This window comes from Glandiceps talaboti, chromosome 16, assembly GCF_964340395.1.
Source record: "Glandiceps talaboti chromosome 16, keGlaTala1.1, whole genome shotgun sequence".
NCBI lineage: Eukaryota > Metazoa > Hemichordata > Enteropneusta > Spengelidae > Glandiceps > Glandiceps talaboti.
Genome location: NC_135564.1, coordinates 23,081,851 through 23,107,539, shown reverse-complemented (window position 1 = coordinate 23,107,539; position 25,689 = coordinate 23,081,851). Strand labels below are relative to the sequence as shown.

The following is a 25,689-nucleotide window of genomic DNA, read 5'->3' as shown; positions in this document are numbered from 1 at the left end:
TCCAAGCTTCTGTCCAGCTCTGGCTGTGATGTTTGATATGTGCTTAGTCCAGGTGAGTTTCCTATCAACTGTGACACCCAAGATTTCCAGCTCATCCTTCTCTACAAGTTTAGTCTTTCCGAGGAATAAGTCTGTCCTAGTTGGATTCCTCTTTCTTGAGATGGTCAAAACTTTGCACTTGGATGGCTCAAAGGTCACTTTCCATATGTCTGCCCAGTTCCTCATTCTCTCTAGGTCCCTGTTCAGACTACATGTTTTAGAGTTGCTGTCATCACTTGATCTGATCTCACAGAATAAGGTGGAGTCATCTGCATACATATACAGTGTGTTCTCACATTTGTCTCCGAGGTCATCAATAAAGACAGAGAACAACAGTGGGCCTAGGATTGATCCTTGAGGTACAGATGCATTTATGGATGTAGTACTTGAGGATTGGCCAGATAAAACCACTTTCATGGACCGGTTGGATAGGTAGCTCTCAATCCAGGTCAGCAGCTTGCCAGATACTCCTTTCCCCTTGAGCTTAGAGCACAGACCATTATGCCACACCTTGTCGAATGCACCTTTGATGTCCAGGGCAATAAGACGCACTTCATAACCCCTGTCCAGAGTGTTGGACCATTGCTGAGAGAGGATGGTAAGGATGTCGGCTGTGCTATGATGTGGTCTGAATCCAAACTGCCTATCCGATATCAGGTGGTTTTGCAACAGGTACTTCTGAAGCTGGTTATTTACCACTGCCTCCATAACCTTACTGATGTTGCTAAGGAGTGAGATGGGGTGGTACATGGATGGGTTAGACTTTGAATCTCTCTTGTGTACAGGGATGACTGATGCACACTTCCACTGGCTTGGGAAAACTCCATGGTCAAAGCACAGCTTAAACAGGCAGCTGAAAGGTCTTGCTAGCTCTACACTACACGCTCTCAAGACTTTGGTAGGGATCCCATCTGGTCCTGTGGCCTTGTCTGGTTTTAATTTTCTCAATAGCCTCTTGATGTCCTTGGCCTTGAAGGCTATGTTGTCCTTTGTGTGTTGTGGTGTCCCTTTAATGTCTGGAGCAGGTTCCTCTGCGTTTTCAAGTTGACATTTCTTTGCAAAAGTCTGACCAAGTTTTTCAGCTTTCTCCTTTGCTGTGGTGTAGATGTGGTTCTGATCTTTTAACACTGGTATCTCCGCTCGGGCTGTTCTTCCGGAAAGGGTATTAACCATATTCCACCATCTCTTACTGCTGAGACTTCCGTCTGACAGTTCCTCCTTCAACTTGTTGTTATATCTTCTTCTGGCTTGTTTCTCTATGTGGTTATAATTCTTTCTGGCTTCTACAAATTTGTCTTTATTTTCCTGTCTGTTTATTTTCTTTGACTTGTTGAACAGGCGACGCTTCCTGGTTGCAGCTTTCTTGCAATGGTCATCAAACCAAGCTTTGTCGCCAGGCTTTTTGGTAACATACTTGCTTGGAATATAGCTTTCCATAGCATTATAAATGATGTCGGTGGTATTTTTGCACGCTTGTTCAGGGTCATCAAACTGGAGGGCTTGGGTCCAGTCAGCGGAAGAAAGGTAACCTCTCATACCCCAATAGTCTGCCTTGTCATATCACCAAACTTTTCGTCTGTAAGGTCTGTTTCTATAGACAGGCACATCCAGTTTGACCATGACAGGGTTGTGGTCAGATGTGCCTAATCTTGAAAAAGTTGTAGCAGTGGAAGCCAGGTCAGTCAAAACCAGGTCAAGGATCTGGTCCTCCCTAGTTGGTTCAGTGACAATCTGTCTCAGCCCAAGGGAGTTGGACATCTCTAGTGCACTTCGGCCAGCAGCATCTGTTGTGTTACTGCCAAGCCAGTCAGAGTGATGAACGTTGAAATCACCGAGTAGTATCACAGACTGGGCACTGAACTCTGCAAGTTTTGATAAGGTGTTGGAGTTTAGGTAGTTGATGATATCACTATTGCTACTTGGTGGTTTGTAGACTGCAGCTATCAGTAGCTTCTGGGATCTGAGAGCCACTGAAAACCACATCACTTCATATTCTAAGGGGTCTAAGTCAATGTCATGAAAAATGGCTATTCCTTCCAGGCAGTAGATGGCAATTCCAACACCAGTTTTATTTGGTCTGTCTCTGCGGCAGCTTAGGATGTAACCAGGTATGGTAATGCAGTCTGCTCCATCTGTCACTGATTGGTCCAGGAATGTTTCCACAACAACAATAATAGTTGGCCTGAGCTCTTTGCACAAGTTAGACAGCTCACCTATGTTTGATCTGAGACCTCTGACATTCACCTCTAGTATACTCAAATCCGTTTCTCGTAGTCGATGGGCATGCATAAGTCGTCTCCGTTTAGATCCTTCCTTTCGAGGCTTGTTTGATTTGTTTGTAGCGAGAAGATTTACAAGGTGGAGGGGTTGCTGGCCCCAACACCTCAGAAACGCACCTAAGCAGTGCGGCAGGGATGTGCGCTATGCATGGCCTGAACTGAAAGCATCCGGAGACTCATAACAGTTCGGGTTATCAGATGTTAGTTGACTACCACTTGGTCAAGGATTGGGTGGTCAGCGCAAAGAGTAAATCCCCACTACCCACTTGCACACTGCAATTATTGGCAATAATTGAAAGCTTCAATATTTTTTTTTATAATTCTTGATCAAAGCACCAGTGAATCTGGTCAATTTGTGTACCTCAAAGCATGTTAACACGTTAGCAAAGGAGAGGTGCAGTACATGTCATTGTTTAATGTACCTGTACTATTCCTGAAATAAAGTATAAAAGATTTCTGTGTGAGCTCTGATGAACATGTCTGCTTACAAATACTCTTAGACTATCATTCAGTCTGAAAATATGAGATTCACTGGTCTTTTTATTGTATGCCTGACAATTACCTCCGAATTATTACCAGTAATCATTGCTAAAGTGTGATTGATAGTATTTATAGCTTACTGCACTTGCAAGAAATAAAGACATGATTTATTAGTATTGTACATCTGACATACAATGAAATATGAATAATGACAACTTTCTCAAGACCTCACTATATCAGCATGGCTGGACTCTTATATCATGAATGTGAACTCTTACTATTTCACACACAAGAATGAATGATTCTTGATAGCGCATCACCAGGTTCTGTAGCCACAAAACTAAATATTTGTTTTAAAAATTGGGACACATCAAGTAGCCATTGGGAATAGAAATAAAATAGTCGCAGCCAGCAGCTTTCCATTGTGAAATATGATATAAAAATCAGTGAGTTAGGCCGATGACATTTGATCAAATATCGATGCAAGAAAAACTGTTTTACACTAAAATAACACATGTTGGGTTGAGTTTAGATGCGTATGATGACGGATGAAGGCAGAATTACTCTTGGCATTTTCCTGGACTTTTCCAAAGCTTTTGATACTATTAATCATGAAATTATTCTTTCCAAAGTGGTCCATTATGGCATTAGGGGATTACCTTTGCAATTGTTCAAGGATTACTTATGTGATAGACATTAATATATCCATGCTAGTACCAACACATTATCAACCCATATCATTAAATGTGTAGTGCCACAAGGTTCTTCTTTGGGTCCCATATCATTAAATGTGTAGTGTCACAAGGGTCTGCTTTTGGGGGAGGGTTCCAGGGACGGGAGTGTCCCCCCTCCCTGAGTAAGAATTTTTTTGAAATTTTAAAGCATTTTGTGCACTTACAGTTCATAGCAATTGCTTTAAAAATTGGACCACAATTTACCTACTTGAAATGAGAATCAATCTGAATCATAGGCACTGTTGTAATCAGAATCATATTGGTTATAAACAATGTGCTGGTGATCTGAGTCACTTCTTTCAACAAAGGCATTCTGTATTGTTTGCCGAGCAACATTAGGTGTAAAAGGACACTCATGCTTGTGTGTTTAGATATCAACAGTGGTGTACCTGGCTGACTAATCGATGACTGACTAACTGGTGACTGACTGACTGATTGGTAACTGACTAACTGGTGACTGATTGACTGGTAACTGACTAACTGACTGTGTTGTACTAAATGATGGCCTACTGACTAGTGACTGACTCCTTGTAATGTACATGTACTACTTGGTGGATGATTGACAGGTGACTGACTGACTGACTGACTGACTGCTTCAGTTGTACTACAACATTTCTGACTGACTGGTGACTGACTGACTCCTTCAGTTGTACTACATGATAGCTGACTGACTGATGACTTACAGTGACTGACTGGTAACTGACTAACTACTTGTACTGTACATGTACTAGTCTCAGATTATTGGTCTCTTCTTTATCTAGTTCTGAAAGAGGATGTTCCTACAAGAAAATTTCACTGATCATTCTCCCAAAAGTGAACAGATGTTCTATCTATACTGCTGTACATCTCAATTATTTTGTAATTAGCTATGGATTTTTAAAACGAGTAGTGCATATAACCATTCATTGTTGTCTGCATTTAGTTAAACAATGTTGGTTTAGAATTTCAAAAATAAAAGTACACACTTTCAAACTTTAGACAATAGAACTGCTCACTCCATTTTTACCTCCCGTAAGGGTACGGGAGGTATTAAAAGGGGAATGTTTGAATGTCTGTGTGTCTGTGTGTCTGTCTATATCATCATTTTCTAAAAATCAGCTCGCTCAATTGTAATGAAATTTGGGATATATAATCTTTAGGGTAATAGCAAGACCTGATTAGGTTTTCAGCCAGATCTGTTAATGTTTAATTAGAGAAATTTGCATATTAATGAAATCAACTAATTACGCAATATCTTAAGACTGCATACTTCATTTTCAATATAATTTAGTATATTCGTTAAACATAACAATACATTTGTCCTATAAAATTCGTTGATGTATCTTACAACATTAATGAATAATTTGCATAATTAATTATTTTTGGTAATTAGGCTATATCTTAAGAATACATACTACAAATTCAACATAATTTAGTACATACATTAACCATAAGAAAACACATATATCCTGTCAAGTTTGTTGATGCACCGCACAGTGTTAATGAATAATTTGCATAATTAATTATTTTTGATAATTAGGCTATATCTTACGACTGCATACTTCAATTTCAATACAATTCAGTACATACATTAACCATAACAAATTGTATATGTCCTATAAAGTTAGTTGATGTACCTTACAGTGTTAATGAATAATTTGCATAATTAATGATTTTCGGTAATTAGGCTATATCTTAAGACTGCATACTTCAATTTCAATACAATTCAGTACATACATTAACCATAACAAATTGTATATGTCCTATAAAGTTAGTTGATGTACCTTACAGTGTTAATGAATAATTTGCATAATTAATGATTTCGGTAATTAGGCTATATCTTAAGACTGCATTAAACAGTATCATACACTCTTACATACATTAACCTAAGAAAGCACACTTGTCCAAAAAACAAAGACTGTTACCATAGTTTTTTAGTTTAATGAGTTATTTGCATAATTAGTGATTCCCTTACGGGAGGCATTCAGTTTAAATCTGGTATATAGTAGTGATACATAGTTGCTTCAAAACGAGATTTTAAAAAGGTTAACTGTATTATTATTACTTTAAAACTTAACATTATTTTCAATGTATGCACTTTACCAGAAAAATGAAACGTCGCCAAAAACAGTCAAAGATTTTCATATTCAAGGTCTGTTGATCCATAAATTTATCGAAGTTGTCAACAAAAAATTAATTCACAGAAATGGCTATAACTACATAATCATTAAAACAATCTAAATTAAAATTCAAAGCTCACGTACATATACGCCTTTGTATATGTAGTATGTAAACAAGTTTAGAGATAATGGAGTATATTTTATGAGCGTCATCAACATTCAAAAATAACACGTTTGTCATCTATTTGTAAACTCTGACAGGATTAAATATGAAAATAATCATCACAGACGTCACTTAAATCACATGTGCTCAAATGATCGCCTTCGTGTGACGCTGAACTAGAACTTAGTTGAACAGCCAATATGTTGCGATCTGTCAAAGTACATTATCATGATTGATACTATACTACAACTTTGTCATATATCATGATCACGATCAGAAATCCTGTCATTTGTGCGATTTGTTATTCAAATTATGCAATTAAATGAAAATTCCTACTCTCTGAACAGCCTACCAAACTTAGTTCGACCTCTCTTTGAAAAACCAAAATTTTTGAGGGTATTTACGAGATGTACTTTACGTTTCTTGGACGATGCGCTGATCTTTGGATTTTCGGTAACCTTATTTGGCAATATATCCAGGTTTCTATCAATATCTAATCTTATTTGGCAATATATCCAGGTTTCTATCAATATCTAACCTTATTTGGCAATATATCCAGGTTTCTATCAATATCCAACCTTATTTGGCAATATTTCCAGGTTTCTATCAATATCCAACCTTATTTGGCAATATATCCAGGTTTCTATCAATATCCAACCTTATTTGGCAATATTTCCAGGTTTCTATCAATATCCAACCTTATTTGGCAATATATCCAGGTTTCTATCAATATCCAACCTTATTTGGCAATATTTCCAGGTTTCTATCAATATCCAACCTTATTTGGCAATATATCCAGGTTTCTATCAATATCCAACCTTATTTGGCAATATTTCCAGGTTTCTATCAATATCCAACCTTATTTGGCAATATATCCAGGTTTCTATCAATATCTAACCTTATTTGGCAATATTTCCAGGTTTCTATCAATATCCAACCTTATTTGGCAATATATCCAGGTTTCTATCAATATCTAACCTTATTTGGCAATATTTCCAGGTTTCTATCAATATCCAACCTTATTTGGCAATATATCCAGGTTTCTATCAATACCCAACCTTATTTGGCAATATATCCAGGTTTCTATCAATATCCAAGTCATGTTGAAGTACACTGATGTGTAATACAGTTACGTGTAATTTTGTAACTGTGATTTTATTAGACTAACGCCTCACACCGTAATGGACCCAAACGAAAATCCGAATCAATTTTTTTCATTGCTGTGTACATTTATAATGCAACCAAACGACAATTTAAATTGACGTAACATAAATTACCCATTGGTTTTTTGTCGAAAACTTTTCAAGCTATACCTCACAGTGTACATGAAAACAAGTCTGTTTTCAAATATTTAAAGTTTGTCGTCATAACGAACAAAAGTTTGTAGCATCACTGTTTAGTAGAGTTACAAAAAAGTTGTTGGGTAAATGAAAATGTCATAACATATTTTACAAAGAATGTTATTTTTTGTGGCTTTAAATAATGGAACCAAACACTGTTTTCAGGAGAAAATGTAACCAATTTGGATTGGATTCTAAACTAAGAAACAATCAATGAAGCAGCTATTTATTTTAAGCGAATGAAAGAAAATGCAGAATTTGATCATTACTGTCTTAAGATAGAAATAACAGCAATTTGTTTCCTCAGTAATAAGACAAGTACTTGCTAAGGTTTAACAGAAAATCGGAGAAACACTAACAATGAAAGTATTTCCATGACTTTGCCAGGAATCAAGTTCAAAATCTCTTTTGGCAGATTTCACAAACCAATCGAAGAGTATGTATGTACACTTCCTTGTCAAAGGGATCTATCTCTTTTACCTCCCTGATGTACCAGTGACTGTCATATATATAGCCGCCACCAAGTCCCCAATACCGGGGGTCTATTTCCATAGAAGTTCCACGGTGTGGTGTTCCATTCTGTGAATGTGATGAGTTTCCAGCAGTATTAGGTTGGCCACAGGATCAACTGATTCAGAGGGCTGGTTAACTAATAGTTATATGTCAGCTTTTGCCATTTGAAAATAAAATAGTCCAGTTGATAATTCACAAACTTAAGTTGCGATTGATATGTTTGTAATCTACGTTACTTTTTATGTTTCTGGAGGAAATACTCATTATTTTAATTAAAATACTTGGCGTGAGACGTTATGTTTATATTGATACTTTGAGTTATATATTGTATAAACAGCTCTTACATTCCAGACAAGTTTTGACAGACAAATACTAATAATGTAATGGAAATGGACATTTGCTTTGAATAATGAATGTAATTTACGTTACCATCAATACATGTTTCCCATATATTCTAAATATATATGTAATTGTAATGATCATAAAGGTTTTCAATGTTTCTTTTCCATCGCTGTTCTTATAGTTTACATTGTTTTGTCTAAAAAAATATCAACAGCATGCTTCTTAATGTGAAGGAAACAATAAACAAATCTATTGGTACTCTGGTAATTTACATTTATCACATGTTAAAATAAGTGATGAAATGACGTAATTGCTGTGTTGTAGGTTACATATTTGTTTTCTTCCAATGTAATGTACATCGTATGATTTGTTAAACGATTGAAATAATCCCTAGAGGTAAGTTTCCACGATGCACTTCACTGGAACATGCTTCGACAAATATCGATGATAATTTTGATGTAGGCTTTCTGTGAAAATTTCTTCACTTTCGCTGATTGCAATGACTGTATTCCGATGTTTTCTACCAGTGCTCATTAGCTGATGAAATAACTGCCTTGGTGTGATTACACCAGGTCACCTATATGTCAGTGTGTGATGAAATAACTGCCTTGGTGTGATTACACCAGGTCACCTATATGTCAGTGTGTGATTACACCAGGTCACCTATATGTCAGTGTGTGATTACACCAGGTCACCTATATGTCAGTGTGTGATTACACCAGGTCACCTATATGTCAGTGTGTGATTACACCAGGTCACCTATATGTCAGTGTGTGATGAAATAACTGCCTTGGTGTGATTACACCAGGTCACCTATATGTCAGTGTGTGATGAAATAACTGCCTTGGTGTGATTACACCAGGTCATCTATATGTCAGTGTGTGATTACACCAGGTCACCTATATGTCAGTGTGTGATTACACCAGGTCACCTATATGTCAGTGTGTGATTACACCAGGTCACCTATATGTCAGTGTGTGATTACACCAGGTCACCTATATGTCAGTGTGTGATTACACCAGGTCACCTATATGTCAGTGTGTGATTACACCAGGTCACCTATATGTCAGTGTGTGATTACACCAGGTCACCTATATGTCAGTGTGTGATTACACCAGGTCACCTATATGTCAGTGTGTGATTACACCAGGTCACCTATATGTCAGTGTGTGATTACACCAGGTCACCTATATGTCAGTGTGTGATTACACCAGGTCACCTATATGTCAGTGTGTGATTACACCAGGTCACCTATATGTCAGTGTGTGATTACACCAGGTCACCTATATGTCAGTGTGTGATTACACCAGGTCACCTATATGTCAGTGTGTGATGAAATAACTGCCTTGGTGTGATAACGCCAGGTCACCTATATGTCAGTGTGTGATGTTGCCATTTATGATGGATCACTTGTAACGTAATTTACTCAAAACATAATTTTCAGTAACGTGTATTACATTCCTAAAATTAAAGCTTGAAGTAAGCAAAACGATATAGAATTTCAAAGAAATGGTTGCCTCGCACAATTCTTTTTTGACACCCAACAACAGCCATGTAAACTTCAAGAATGTGCCCACTTTAAAAAGAAAGAAAAGTGTGGTAACGTTTATTACATTCTTATCCATACTCTACACAATTAAAAAGGCATAGGAAGATTCAGTTGAAAATACAATAAATTCTTTTATCATATAGTCACTAAAACAGTCACAGAACAGTACATGTACATGTCTGTGTTGTTTTTATTTTGCAAGTGAAAAGAAGTAATATCTCTCAAGGGATTGTTGGAAAGACTTCATGAAAAGTATTTTTAAATGAATGATGACGTAAATTACAATAAATGAGCGACACTAAATCTTCATAATGTACTCCTGACCTAGAGAGTACTTGAGGTATAAGATTTGTTGTTTTAAATGCATATTGAGATATTGCATTCAATCAACAAACAAATGTTTGAGAACTTACATCAACTTTCCGGAAAACTAGTTATGTTCTGCAATAGCTCTGAGTGGTGACACTGTTTTTTGCATGTTTTTATGGAAGAGATACATATTTAAAGTTTGTTCTCCAGCTTAAGATCAATTTCTGATAGCTAAAAGTAATATGTATACTATGCAACTGTTGTTGGGTGCCTACTTATGTGCCGATAAGTCAGTATTCTGTCTCTCGGTTACTCAGCGACATGTGAATATGTTTAAGTGTACATGTTAACTGAGAATGGGTGATACACAACTCTGTACACTGACTGGAAAGCTGGAAAGTATACACAACTCTGTATACTGACTGGAAAGTATACACAACTCTATATACTGACTGGAAAGTATACACAACTCTGTCTACTGATTCGAAAGCGTAAACAACTCTGTATACTGACTGGAAAGTATACACAACTCTGTATACTGACTGGAAAGTATACACAACTCTGTCTACTGATTCGAAAGCGTAAACATCTCTGTATACTGACTGGAAAGTATACACAACTCTGTATACTGACTGGAAAGTATACACAACTCTGTACACTGACTGGAAAGTATACACAACTCTGTATACTAATTGGAAAGTATACACAACTCTGTATACTGACTGGAAAGTATACACAACTCTGTATATTGACTGGAAAGTATACACAACTCTGTATACTGACTGGAAAGTATACACAACTCTGTATACTGACTGGAAAGTATACACAACTCTGTATATTGACTGGAAAGTATACACAACTCTGTATACTGACTGGAAAGTATACACAACTCTGTATATTGACTGGAAAGTATACACAACCCTGTATACTGACTGGAAAGTATACACAACTCGATGTATATACTGATTGGAAAGTATACACAACTCTGTATACAGACTGGAAAGTATACACAACTCTGTACACTGACTGGAAAGTATACACAACTCTGTACACTGACTGGAAAGTATCAGGCTAAACTGGTATCCACTCTCCTATCGTTACAAATTTAATAACGTTGTTTCAGTTTATAAAGCATTACATGACCAATATCCCACTTATATCACTCGATTACTTTCACCATATAGACCTAGTCGGTCTTTGCGCTCAGTTACAAATCACTCGTTACTAGTCCCATTTGCCAGAACAAATGTTTTTAAGGAATCATTTCGAGTAGCAGCGCCTACACTCTACAATCAACTACCGGCTGCAATAAGATCTATTACTAATATTAGAAGTTTCAAAATTGCGTGTCATAAACATTACTTTCAGGGTTTCATAGATGACAATGTAAATTTTTAGTATGGTCGTATTTTTTCTGTCACTTGCTGTCTGTATTTTGTCTGTTGGACGTTTTGTGCCGTTATTGCATTTTTTTTTGCAATTTGTATGTAGTCTCCTTTTCTGTCATTGTATTTTAATTGTTCTTTTTTGTTCTCGACCCTCATGAAAAAAGGCTGTTACCTATGAGGCTATCGAGTTTAAATAAAGTTTATTAGTCCCCGCGGACGAAGTCCGGAACGGGGACTTATGGATTGGGTTCCGTCTGTCCGTCCGTCCGTGCGTTTGTCCGTCCGTCCGCAGCTGTTTCTTGGAGATGCCTGGACCGATTTTTTTCAAACTTGGTACAGGGGCAACATACTATGGCATACATATGCACGTCAATTTGTTTTATGATACGATCCAATATGGCCGCCTAGCAACCATTTTGTTTGCGAATTTTCCCTGTCTAGAGCCATAACTCAGACATGCTTTAAAAGATCTCATTCAAAGTTGGTATTAGGACAGTGTTCTATGACATACATGTGCATATTCATTGTTGTCATGATACGATCCAATATGGCCGCCTAGCAGCCATTTTGTTTGTGAATTTTCATGGCCTAAACCATAACTCAGACATGCTTGAACAGATCTCATTCAAAGTTGGTATTAGGACAGTGTTCTATGACATACATGTGCATATCCATTTTCATTGTGATATGATCCAATATGGCTGCCTGGTAGCCATTTTGTTTGTGAATTTTCATGTCCAAAGCCATAACTCAGACATGCTTGAACAGATCTCATTCAAAGTTGGTATTAGCACAGTGTTCTATGACATACATGTGTATATCCATTTTCGTCTTGATATGATCCAATATGGCTGCCTGCCGCCAGCCATTTTGTTTGTGAATTTTCCATGTCCAAAGCCATAACTCAGATATGCTTAAACAGATCTCATTCAAAGTTGGTATTAGGACAGCGTTCTATGACATACATGTGCATATCCATTTTCGTTGTGATACGATCCAATATGGCTGCCTGGCAGCCATTTTTGTTTGCGAATTTTCATGTCCAAAGCCATAACTCAGACATGCTTTAACAGATCTCATTTAAAGTTGGTATTAGGACAGTGTTCTATGACATACACATGTGCATATTCATTTTCGTCATGATACGATCCAATATGGCTGCCTGGCAGCCATTTTGTTTGTGAATTTTCCATGTCCAAAGCCATAACTCAGACTCCATTTTCATCGTGATATGATCCCCCATACCCAACCAATCCTTTATTGTTGAAGGCATATTCCATGTCCAACAAGCACACACAACATATCTAAGTCTGTTTGTCTTAGGTTCACAAATGTTGTGTGATCAGAGTAGTGATAATTCCTTAAAACCCAATTATAGCGGGGACTATGTCATTCTCAATGACTTGTTATTATTATTATTATTATTATTATTATTATTATTATTATTATACACAACTCTGTATACTGACTGGAAAGTATACACAACTCTGTATATTGACTGGAAAGTATACACAGTCTGTATACTGACTGGAAAGTATACACAACTCTGTATACTGACTGGAAAGTATACACAACTCTGTATACTGACTGGAAAGTATACACAACTATGTATACTGACTGGAAAGTATACACAACTCTGTATACTGACTGGAAAGTATACACAACTATGTATACTGACTGGAAAGTAGACACAACTCTGTATACTGACTGGAAAGTATACACAACTGTATATACTGACTGGAAAGTATACACAACTCTGTATACTTACTGGAAAGTATACACAACCCTGTATACTGACTGGAAAGTATACACAACTCTGTATACTGATTGGAAAGTATACACAACTCTGTATACTGACTGGTAAGTATTCACAACTCGATCTGTATACTGACTGGAAAGTATACACAACTCTATATACTGACTGGAAAGTACACACAACTCAGTCTGTATATTGACTGGAAAGTGTACACAACTCTATATACTGACTGGAAAGTATACACAACTCTGTATACTGATTGGAAAGTGTACACAACTCTATATACTGACTGGAAAGTATACACAACTCTGTATACTGATTGGAAAGTATACACAACTCTGTATACTGACTGGAAAGTATACACAACTCTGTATACTGACTGGAAAGTATACACAACTCTGTATATAGACTGGAAAGTATACACATCTTTATCATAATAAGTAAATTACTGAAAAGATTTTCTTTTCAGTCATTTTCTAACTAATCATGGTGAACTCTATCAAAAGCTTCACATACTAGTTTGTTAGTGCAAAGTGTGAACAACAACAACAAAGCCAGAACAACCGTAATAGTCAATATACAGAGCTCAGCAAATTAAAAGTCATTAAATACAATTTTTTTTAATCACACTAAGTTGTCAGAGTAGAAAAGAACACAGATCAGGAAGAAAATCTGTTTGGAAGCGTGATTCAAATCAAGAAACATAATATTTTGTACTTTTTTTTGTTTATGTCACATTTATTTCGTACTCAAAGGCCATCGGCCCAAAATACAAGATTTAAATGTTTTCAAACAAAAAGGACAATTCAGAACCATAATTTATGAATAAATACACAAGCAAATGAGAGAAAATATAATAAACATTACAAATCATCATTTAGTTTCTTTCTCAAAGTCATAGCGTGAAAAACAAAGGCTGCCAAACGCTGGATGTGATCCACATTTGTACTTGAAAGTAGGTCAATGAAATTTACATCTGAAGGTGTATCCAAAAATTGCGCAGGAATGTATTTTGTCCTTATGTTGGAAAAGAAAGGACAAACTAGCAGAAAGTGGTACTCATCTTCAACCTGATTTACATCACACAAAAGACATATTCTCTGATTTCTCTCAATACTATGAATTCTATCTGATTCTATGCGTAAGTAGTGGGCCGAGCAACGAAATCTCGCAAGCATTTGCATGTGAGCAGGGATTCTGACTACATGTAAGTACTTTTCAGGCTTGAGGTAAAATTTGAAAGTGCAATACATAGACAATTTATCGAGAGAACAAATGTAGCTGAGCCAATCGGAAAACAAAAATCTTTCAAAATTTTCAGAAAAGGTATGTATAAACTCATTAATATTATTCACAGTTTGCAGATCCCACACGTTACTCATACCAGCCATTATCAATAGGTTTTTGACATTGAACACCCATGTTCTTCTAGATCTGACACCAGATTTCTCTATATTCAAAAGCATGTCGTAACACTTCCTTGGATACCTAGTCGTGGGCATATTTATAACTTTGGCCCAGTACTTGATACAGCGTTTCGCCGTATAAAAGAAAATCGGCTTGCGCCCACATTCACCCAAGACAGCCACGTTAGGAGCTTTCTCCGAAACACCTAAAAACGATCGGCAAGCCAAATACTGGACCCGTTCAAGACATTCGTGTTTCTCAAAACCCCACACTTCAGACCCATAGGTAAGGATAGGTAGTATCATGGTGTCAAACACTTTGAAATAAACATCAAACGCAAACATCCCTGTCACTTGAGTCGCTCTTCGAATAGAGAAAAAGGCTTTTCTGGCCTGCTGAGCAAGAGTTTTTGCTGCAGTAGACCAGATTAGCCTGCATGAGAAAATAATACCTAAATATTTATAATAGGACACAACTTCTAATGGTTTCCCATCAAAAAGCCACTTCTCGGATTTTGCAAGACGCCCTCCTGCTTTAAAAACTACCACTTTTGTTTTATCTAAGTTAACAGTCAATCTCCAAGTGTTACAGTAAGAATTCAAAATATTTAAAAGACCTTGCAAGCCGATAACAGTGTCGGAGAATATCACGATATCATCTGCAAATAGAAGACAAAAGATCTCAACTAGGTCCGGAAAAAGTTGTACTTGAAACTATATATTACAAGTATTACTAATATTAATCTTTAAAACTTTATATGGTATATCATTCTATTTGATATCTTTCTATTCTATGGTACACAGATATTCATTGGGTAGTCAGCCAACGTTTATCTTACCTATTGTCTTTGTCAAAGAATTGTTATTTAAAACGTTAATGCAAGGATTATACTGAATGATAAAGGACTTTCTTACTTGTTACTTTTGCACTCCTAATGTTTGATAAATATTGTATTTATTTAATTATAATAATACCAATAGATATCGGCCTGAATGAATTGTTACGTGTTGATCATTTGCTAAACAAGTGTATGTGCCAACATTATGATGACTGTTCCTTCTGTCTACCCAGCATCATTAACTTTGCAATCAGTAACCAAACAAAATATGCCTAAAAGTTGACAAGATAATCTTGGATTGTCTTAAACTGTAACTGTGTCCTTATACACACTTCAATGATTCATTATCATTTTTTGTGATTTAGTAAGCTCTCACATTTATAATATAGACTTCATAATTTTACTAAAGTTTTTAAACAATTGAATTCTTCAGGTACTTTACGTTAAACTCACTAAGATTACTGAAATTCTTGCATACTTGTCATGTTCTTACAGACAGCTTCTACTTTCCTTAAATACATTTATCAGACTGATAAAACAGTAATAATACGTTCTTCTACCACAGCCAAGGGTTGTTATTACCTATGAGTAACATTTTGTCTGTTCAGGTTGCCTAGTAGTAAAGTCATTAAATGGTCAATTTGACAAAGCTTGTCTACCTGAACAGGTGAAATGTTACTTGTAAGTAACAACAACCCTTAGTTATGATACAAGAATGAATACTTAGTTTAAGTATTACTTTACATTATGTTAGAAATAATGTATAGGCACCATGATATCATATGCTGTTGTGATTGCAGCTAGTTGAAATGGACTATTACTAAGACATTTAATTGTGATATTATGAAGACCTGGTGCTATGTCTGAAGCAACTACTGTTGGCCATGTAATGTGATACTTGCTTCGCCCATACACTGTTGCTGCTCTGGTGAAGTCATTATCAATGATAACTCTGACTGTGCCACATTCATTACATGTGAATGCAGAAATAGCGACTTTGCTTGTTAGATTTTTGTATGGTTCAATTTCAATGGGGAATCTAATCACACTTCCATTTAGATTGCCAACCCAAAGTTGTTTGTGATCAGCACTATCCGAATTGACAGCAACTTTGTTCCATCCTTCAGCAGGCCGGATTGGCCAAAGATATTCACTTAATCCAAGTTGTGGCAGTAATGCAGACCAGCAACGAGGTCTTGTTATACGAGTTGACATGAAAACTGGCGATGGTAATGGAAGTGCAGTGTTGGCATCAGAAGAACTCTGTCAAGTCGGGTTCAGTTTTTGATCTAGCATTTCCCAGGTTGTATTTGTAATGACCTGTACCATAAAGTGACGTAGATATAACTCCATTTCTAAGTGTGCTTTTGCACTCAGATGGTTCTTGTTTTCACCAGCAACTAGATCATCAGCTTTTCTTGCCAATACTTTCTTACAAATTGCCTCCTTCAGACTCACCGAGGGTATATCATAATGCAAGCTCAATTCGCATCCACCAATATCTTCACTGTTGTTGCATGATCTCTGAGAAATTTGTTTTCCATAGAGGAAGTTGACATATATCAACTGTGGTTTATTTGGTAATTCCAAGACTTCACGTGTGATTTCCTCCTGAGCTGATGCACCTACACCTTTCAGGTAGTCATTAACAGCAAATTCCCACATGATAACGTCTAAGTGATATACATCCAGGTGATTCTTCATACAGTATGCAAAATACTGACTATCTGTTGCTCCAATTGCAGCGTTATTTACTCTCACGTTTCCTCCTAAGATTCTGTGAAGTGTTATTTCAAGGACTCGTGGATATAAATTGACTGCTGAAACAGACCCACCCATGATGCCAATATTAAAAGATCGGTCAGTCTCGATGACATCTTTTATTGCTGTCTTCAAGCGATCCACATTTCCCCAATTCACAATTGCCCTTGTCAAGATATTTTGACCCAGACCCATATTCTTAACAATCTGTGTTATATTCTCTTTCTCTCGTTGTAATCGTATAAATATACATTTTTTTTGTACCTTGTAATCTTCTGCCAACTTCTGATTGAAGGAATTCCCGCTTTCGCACATTTTCGTTTTCTCTAGCATCCATATTACTCCAAGTAGGGTTATTAAATATGTATGAAGATTGTTCTTGTGGCTGATACTGTAACACACTTCTCTGTGCCGGCCCATACTGTTCAGTCTGTGACCCTGACGTACCGAAAATATAAAATAGAGTCCCTATGCTACTAACAAAGGCTATCATGGCAAACAGCACTGGAAGCCGACTGTGGTTCATTCTCCTTAGGCCTGCAACAAAAGAAACAGGAATGAAATTCTTTAATAAAGTCAGAAATTCATAAATTATGTACCTTGTTTTTGTACTTACTAGAGTAAAAGACCTTCAAAAAGAAAATCATCAGTTGAACTTTGGCAGAGATAAACTTTAGATAATATTCTATTACTAAAAATTTGAAATTTCTTTTTGAAAAATAAATGTTATTTGCCAAATAGATATTTAAAGTTAGAAATGCAGGTAAAGTTGCTTACCTGACTTCATTTCTGCCATTTGAACTGAATAACATTCCTTCTAATGGAAGGTTTGGATACCAATGTTCCCACCATATCTGTACATATATTGATAAACATAGATAATGTAAATTTGTGTAATTACCAAGCACACAGATGTTAGGTATTAGTATATTACTCATAATGGGAAACAGTAATTGCAGTATACTATTATGCTTATTTGCAGGCATACAATGCTATGATACTGGGTATACACTGCTATGACACTGGGGAGTACACTGCTATGACACTGGGGTATACAATGCTATGATACTGGGTATACACTGCTATGACACTAGGGTATACAATGCTATGATACTGGGTATACACTGCTATGACACTGGGGAGTACACTGCTATGACAAAAAAGGTATAATGAACATTTTTTAATTTAAATTAGGGGCCATTTTTTCTTCCGTAAGGAAGAGATGTGTTTAGTGTATTGTATATGTATTTATTGTTTTCTCCATAACAGCTTGCTCAATTCAAACGAAATTTTGAAGACGCATTCCGTAGGGCAATGGCAAGACTTGATTAGGTTTTGATAAACATCCTGTGAATATTAATGAGCAATTTACGTAATTAATGGTTTTAAACATCCCATGAATATTAATGAGCAATTTACGTAATTAATGGTTTTTGGTAATAAGGCTCTATCTCAAGAATGCACACTTCAAATTCATTATAACCTGGTACATACATTTATGATACCAAAGCGCACCTGTCCTGAAAATATTACTAATGTAGCTTTTAGTTTTAATAAGTAATTGGCATATTTCCGGTAGGCAAAAAAAAAGAAAAAAATAGTTTCTGGTCAGGAAATGTCTAAAGTGGTGCGACTTTATCACCATTTTCTAAAACACCACTGGCTCAATTCAAACGAAATTTATTGCATGTGTTCTGTAGGGTAGTGACAAGAACTGTTTAGGTTTCAGTAAACATCCCATGAATATTAACGAGCAATTTACATAATTAATGGTTTTCGGTAATTAGGCTATATCTCAAGAATGCACGCTTCAAATTCAATATAATTTGATACATACATTTGCGATACCAAAGTGCACTTGTCCTGAAACTATCATTGATGTAGCTTTTAGTTTTAATAAGTTATTGGCATATTTTTGTAGGCCACTAAAAAGGAAAAAATAGTTTCTCATCAGGAAATGTTGTCTAAAGCGCTGACCAGAAACAATTTTTTGGGGGCCTTTAAAACTCTTTCTATGGTGAGTGCTATGCTACAACATTCTATAAAACTTCACATTACATGTTGTGGTTGGCCAGGAGATCACTAACAGCAATGAGCAAATAGCAATCAATGAGAAAAAATATGTTCTGTTGTATTCCAACAATTGTTTGTAGGAACGACAATCTCAAAACTCTGCCCTTATGGAAGGCATTCAGTTTAAATCTGGTTATTTTTGCAGTTATATGGGTATATTTCCCGTATTCTGGAGATGTGCAAATGTATGATACACTAAAATAACAGTGGCAATTGACTTCAGTGTCCATACATAATAAGAGATTTCTTTATGGATTTGCAAGGAGAGGTTGAATTGTAATCTATACTTGGAGATACTTAGCCAATAGCCCCCCCCCCCCCCCCCCCATTCAGTTGTGATTTGGAGCAGGGTTCATGGGGAGGGTGTCGGAGGGAGTGTTCGATTCCCATGGTGAGGGTGTCGGAGGGAGTGTTTCACTCCCATGGTGAGCACTCTTCTGAAAATAAGCCCAATAAAACAATAGTTTAGATTTAATTGTGTTTCCGATACCTCGACTGCCCCTCGTTTAAACTGCTGACCCTAAAGAATTTGCATAGTTATGTAAAATGGTAATAGTTTACTTCCATTTCCATGCACATCTTCATGCCTTTGCCTTTCTAATAGGAAACAATAAAAAAAAATTTGCCTAAGGACATGTAGAAGGCCATTTAGAGGCATAGATTTTAACATCATAGACATTATTGAATAGCATGGAGTGTTAGAATATTGTCTTTGATACCACAGTTTTACTCTCAGTTCATTATTATATATTCTCAACATATTAAGCCATAATTTGAAAGAATAAAACTCTTGAGTTATGGATAAGGACCTCTTAAGATTGTGCCTATTACACTCTGCAACTAATAATGCATTGAGCACTGTTCTCTCCAGTTTGCCGGCTTTATATATATGACCCCATTTTCTCCCCCTCCCCTGTAAATTTAGCTTGTTCCCTAAATGTGAATGTTGTAGAACATTTGGAGGGCAATTGGTGTGAATCATTTTAAAAAACATTATTGAGACAATGCTCTGCCCTTATCCTCTTTGTGGTGTGTTGGTAAACTCAAACAAAGCTTTTGTGCTCCATTGTGTTGAAAAGGGGAAAAAGGGAAAAACAGAGGTAAACTGAAGATGTGTGCTTTATTCTTTCTGATAAAGTCAGAGAAAGTGTGATCAAGCAAAACCAACATGACAGGGTATTTTCCTTCAATACATATGATTGTTTGATCATCTCAGCAAACACTAAAATGAATATAAACGATATATTGTTATAATTAGTCCCCGCGGACGAAGTCCGGAACGGGGACTTATGGATTGGGTTCCGTCTGTCCGTCCGTGCGTCCGTCCGTCCGTCCGTCCGCAGCCGTTTCTTGGAGATGCCTGTACCGATTTTTTTCAAACTTGGTACAGGGGCAACATGCTATGGCATACATATGCACGTCAATTTGTTTTATGATACGATCCAATATGGCTGCCTAGCAGCCATTTTGTTTGCGAATTTTCCCTGTCTAAAGCCATAACTCAGACATGCTCACACAGATCTCATTCAGAGTTGGTATTAGGACAGTGTTCTATGGCATATATGTGCATATTCATTGTTGTCATGATACGATCCAATATGGCCGCCTGGCAGCCATTTTGTTTGTGAATTTTCATGTCCAAAGCCATAACTTAGACATGCTTGAACAGATCTCATTTAAAGTTGGTATTAGGACAGTGTTCTATGACATACATGTGCATATCCATTTTCATTGTGATACAATCCAATATGGCTGCCTGGCAGCCATTTTGTTTGCAAATTTTCCATGTCCAAAGCCATAACTCAGACATGCTTGAACAGATCTCATTCGAAGTTGGTATTAGGACAGTGTTCTATGACATACATGTGCATATCCATTTTCGTCATGATACGATCCAATATGGCTGCCTGGCAGCCATTTTGTTTGTGAATTTTCCATGTCCAAAGCCATAACTCAGACATGCTTGAACAGATCTCATTCAGAGTTGGTATTAGGACAGTGTTCTATGACATACATTTGCATATCCATTTTCATATTGATATGATCCCCCATACCCGAACAATCCTTTCTTGTTGTAGGCATGTTCCATGTCCGACAAGCAGACACAGCATATCTAAGTCTGTTTGATTTAGGTTCACAAGTGTTGTTGCGTGATCAGAGTAGTGCTAATTCCTTAAAACCCAATCATAGCGGGGACTATGTCATTCTCAATGGCTTGTTGTTCAATATTTCACTATTTACATTGAAAAAGGACACGTAAGAGTTTTTGTTACACATGAGTTTTTGTTAATAACCCTTTCTGGAAATTTTTGGAAGAAGTTTAATAATGACCGCAAGTAGCTATGGTTTAAATCTATGAATTGAAAACATAAAAGATTTTGTTAAAACTAATATAGAATAGTTTAGCTGTTAGATTTTCTGACAACTAACATTTGAAGCATACATTTTTGTTTTTATTTTCATTTTATCAATATTCTTACCTCACTTTGGTTTATTTTGTTGTTTATTCCTGTATATGTTTTTTACTCATCTTTTTTGTAGTGTGTGTATTTTAATTTTTCTTAGTGCTGCTCCTAATACTCTTAGTGAGCCCCTGATACAAAAGGGATGCAATAAATAAATAAATAAATACATACATACATACATACATACATACATACATACATACATACATACATACATACATAGACACATAAATAAACATGCCACAAATATTGCTGTTAGAGCAGAAGTAGGCAGTTATCCAGTTATTGTAAAAGTTTGTGTTCAAGTGTTAAAATTCTGGAAAAGAATAAAAATACCGCCAATGGCGTTGTAGCACAACTGTACAGTTTTAAATGTTTATCCATATGCTAGTCCATGCTAACAATAGGTGTTCATTTGCTGAATAACTATCCAGTTGCCTATCCAACCATGTTGCTATCTTTACGATAAATGCTATCATTTGGCTGTTGCTATGGGCGTGGTCATGTTGTTAGATATATTTGCATACATTTATGTATGTTTTTGTTCACTTGTGTATGAATTCCTGATATTGTCTTTGCAATACACGTGATCATTTGGCTGTTGCTATGGGCATGGTCTTGTTGCTAGGCAAATTTAAATACATTTTTTGAATGTTTATTCAATTGTCTATTAAACCCCATTGTTATCTTTGTGAAATACACCACCGTTTGGCTGTTGCTATGGGCGTGGTCATGGTTACTAGGGTATTTGCATAAATTTTTTGAATGTTTATTCATTTGTCTATTAAACCCCATTGTTATCTTTGTGAAATACACCACCGTTTGGCTGTTGCCATGGGCGTGGTCATGGTTACTAGGGTATTTGTATACATTTTTTGAATATTTATTAATTTGTCTTTCTATTCCTGTTGTTATCTTTGCAAAATACGTGATTATTTGGCTGTTGCTATGGGTGTGGTCTTGTTGCTATGCAAATTTACATACATTTTTTGAATGTTTATTCAATTGTCTATTAAACCCTGTTGTTATCTTTGTGAAATACACCACTGTTTGGCTGTTGCTATGGGCGTGGTCATGGTTGCTAGGGTATTTGCACACATTTTTTGAATGTTTACTCGCTTGCCTACCAGATGTTGATGTTATTTGACCAAAATATACTGCCATTTGGTTGTTGCTAAAGGGCGTGGTCATGGTCGCTAGGGCCAATTTTGTCAAAATATTTTGAAGAAAATCTGCAGAATAACAGTTTCAGAAACATCTCGCCAAGTTTCAGACTCATTGACCAAGTACTTTTTGAGATATAAGTTTTTGACCAAAAATGAACATTCTTACACCTAATTTGCATATCACTCATGGAATCATTGTATGCTTAATATATCTTCGTCCATACATCCCTAGATGCATCCCCATCAAATTTCAGCCCAATCTGCTCAGTAGTTTTGGAATTATAGATTTTTAACCAAAAAGACACATTTTTAGCCCTAATTTGCATATCACTGATGGAATCATCATGTCATGAACAAATCTTACTTTACACCCCTAAAGAATCTTCCCACCAAATTTTGCACCAATCTGCCCAGTAGTTTCTGAGTTTAAGTTTTTTGACCAAAAATAACATTTTTTGACCCAAATCACACACCTGTGATGCGATCATTTTGATTTGAACAATTTCCCAACTAGTCACCCGAGGTAATGGACCCACCAAATATCATGGCAATCGGTTCAGCAGTCTTTGACTTTAAGTTGTTTACACACACATACACACACACACACACAGACAGACAGACAGACAGACACTGAGCGATCCCTATAGCACTACTGAACCTCAGTTCAGTTGTGCTAAAAATCATGTTTTTTTACCCAAATCAATGATCACCCTCGTGCTGCAATCATTTTCATTTCAAACTTAGTAAAATTTCCACCAAGAAAGAAAGGGCATATTTACCAGTCTTATTTACATAACCTATTGTAATAACTGGATTTAGAATGTGCATATGAACTTTGCCCAGCGATTATATAACGTTACCTAACACATCCCCTCATGGTGTTCACTGAGAACAAAGAAGATTTTGAAGGAAAATCACATTTTTTGACCCAAATCACACACCTGTGATGCGATCATTTTGATTTGAACAATTTCCCAACTAGACACCCAAGGTAATGGACCCACCAAATATCATGGCAATCAGTTCAGCAGTTTTTGACTTTAAGTTGTTTACACACATACACACACACACACAGACAGACAGACAGACACTTTGCCATGCCTATAGCACTACTGAACCTTCAGTTCAGTTGTGCTAAAAAGTAAAGATTGTGATCAACTAGTTCACTATGCTTTCATCACAGAAAAAAATAGCAAATTTAATACATGGTCAACTTTCAGTGAGAAAATATTACATGTAACTGAAGCTAGTGATGACATCAATGATGTTCAAACATTTGAAAGTAAACTAAATCAAATATATCTGAATAACATTTGGGTACCAAATCTTCACAAATTAAATAATAACAAATTGCACACTTACAACAAATTTAAATTTACCTATGATTTGAACCATATCTAGACTTAGTGGATAATGCCAGTCACAGAATTAACATCACTGAATTCAGAAATATCAGCAAATAATTACCTATTGAAAAATTAAGATACATTGGCGTACCTCCAGAGCAAAGATTTTGTAATATGTGTGGCAATACAGTCTGTTGGCAATGAAATTCATGCTTTACTAGAATGTAAAAAAAACATTCAATAAATAAAGCTAGAATCAATCAGTTATCAGTCTACGATGAAACTATATCAAAACTAACAAATATTGATGCATTCCATTAACTAATGAGAACTAAGGATGGGTTTATTGCCAACAGTATGGGTAAGTTCATTAAAACTATTACTCAAATTTATAGTTTAACTTTTTTGAAATTATTAGTAGTTTAGTGTTATTTTATTGTTGTGTAGTTACATTGTATCTGTATATCATTGACCATAAATTATGTTCTTGAATGATGTAATTTTATGTTAAATAAAATATACTCCACTCTACTCTACTCTACATACATGTACATACATACATACATACATACATATTTTATCTATTTATTTATTTATTAAGCCGAGTACACAAGAAGTGACATTGGCAAGGAAATATACCAAGAGAAACACATGTTTACAATGTCTTGAAAATATTAAGTACATCATTGAGAAATCTAGCTGTGACACTTGCTAGAGTATCATCTACAAATGAAAAAATGTACTTAAATAGAGAATGATTATTAAATTTAAGTAACTGCGACTGTAAACAAAATAAAATGTCTAAGTATTCATCTCTTAACTTCTTAATTTTTTCATTTTTACAGTAATGCACAGTGAAATTCATATCCAATACTCGAACTACACAAGGTGCATAATCTCTGTTTCCTTTCAATGTTCTTGTAACGGCCAGTTTCAATTGGCAATATATGGTTTGAAATCCTTAATTTTGTAACAGCTATTCTATCAAAAGTGTTTCTAACAACAGATAAATATTTTTCACGTTGAAAAGTTAACTTAATTTTTGAATAAACATGAAGTTTGTTGTTACTTGCCAATGATTGCTTCCACATGTCAATAAATTTTGATTTCAAAGAATCTTTAACTTTCCTTAATATAGTAGACAATTTATAATTCTCACCAACTATAAAATGGGAACAGTTACAAAATGAAAATACTGAATGAACAAAATCAAGATATATGGACTGGTGATTTTCATGCAACCTCATTTCTAATTTGTATGCATAATTAAGTAAAGATGCCTTTTTAACTTGTTTTAACCGAAACCATTATTTGACAACATTTTCAATAACAGTAATTAATAATGGAAAACGACCTAATTCACCTAAACATGCATGAATACATGATGTTTTGATAACTCCAAGCATACATCTGCATGCTTTTATGTGTTTTGATTCAATATCATTCATCACAGGCTTAAGAAAGATTCATTGAATTTGCCAACGTCAACTCTACGGAATATGTAGGCACCCCAAACATACATACGTACGTACGTACATACATGCCTACCTACCTACGTACGTACCTACCTACCTACATACATACATATTATATTATATTATATTATATTATAGTAAAGATAAGATAAGCCACGATCTGTCAC

General features: G+C 35.9%; 1 protein-coding gene across 1 annotated transcript; it reads right to left on the bottom strand.

Annotated features, from left to right (window-relative positions):
* Nucleotides 1-16,502: 16,502 nt before the first annotated feature.
* On the bottom strand, nt 16,503-17,192 carry LOC144447227 (uncharacterized). The gene has a single exon (XM_078137129.1). It carries the CDS (start codon nt 17,190-17,192, stop codon nt 16,503-16,505), a length of 690 nt encoding a protein of 229 aa, XP_077993255.1.
* Nucleotides 17,193-25,689: the final 8,497 nt, after the last annotated feature.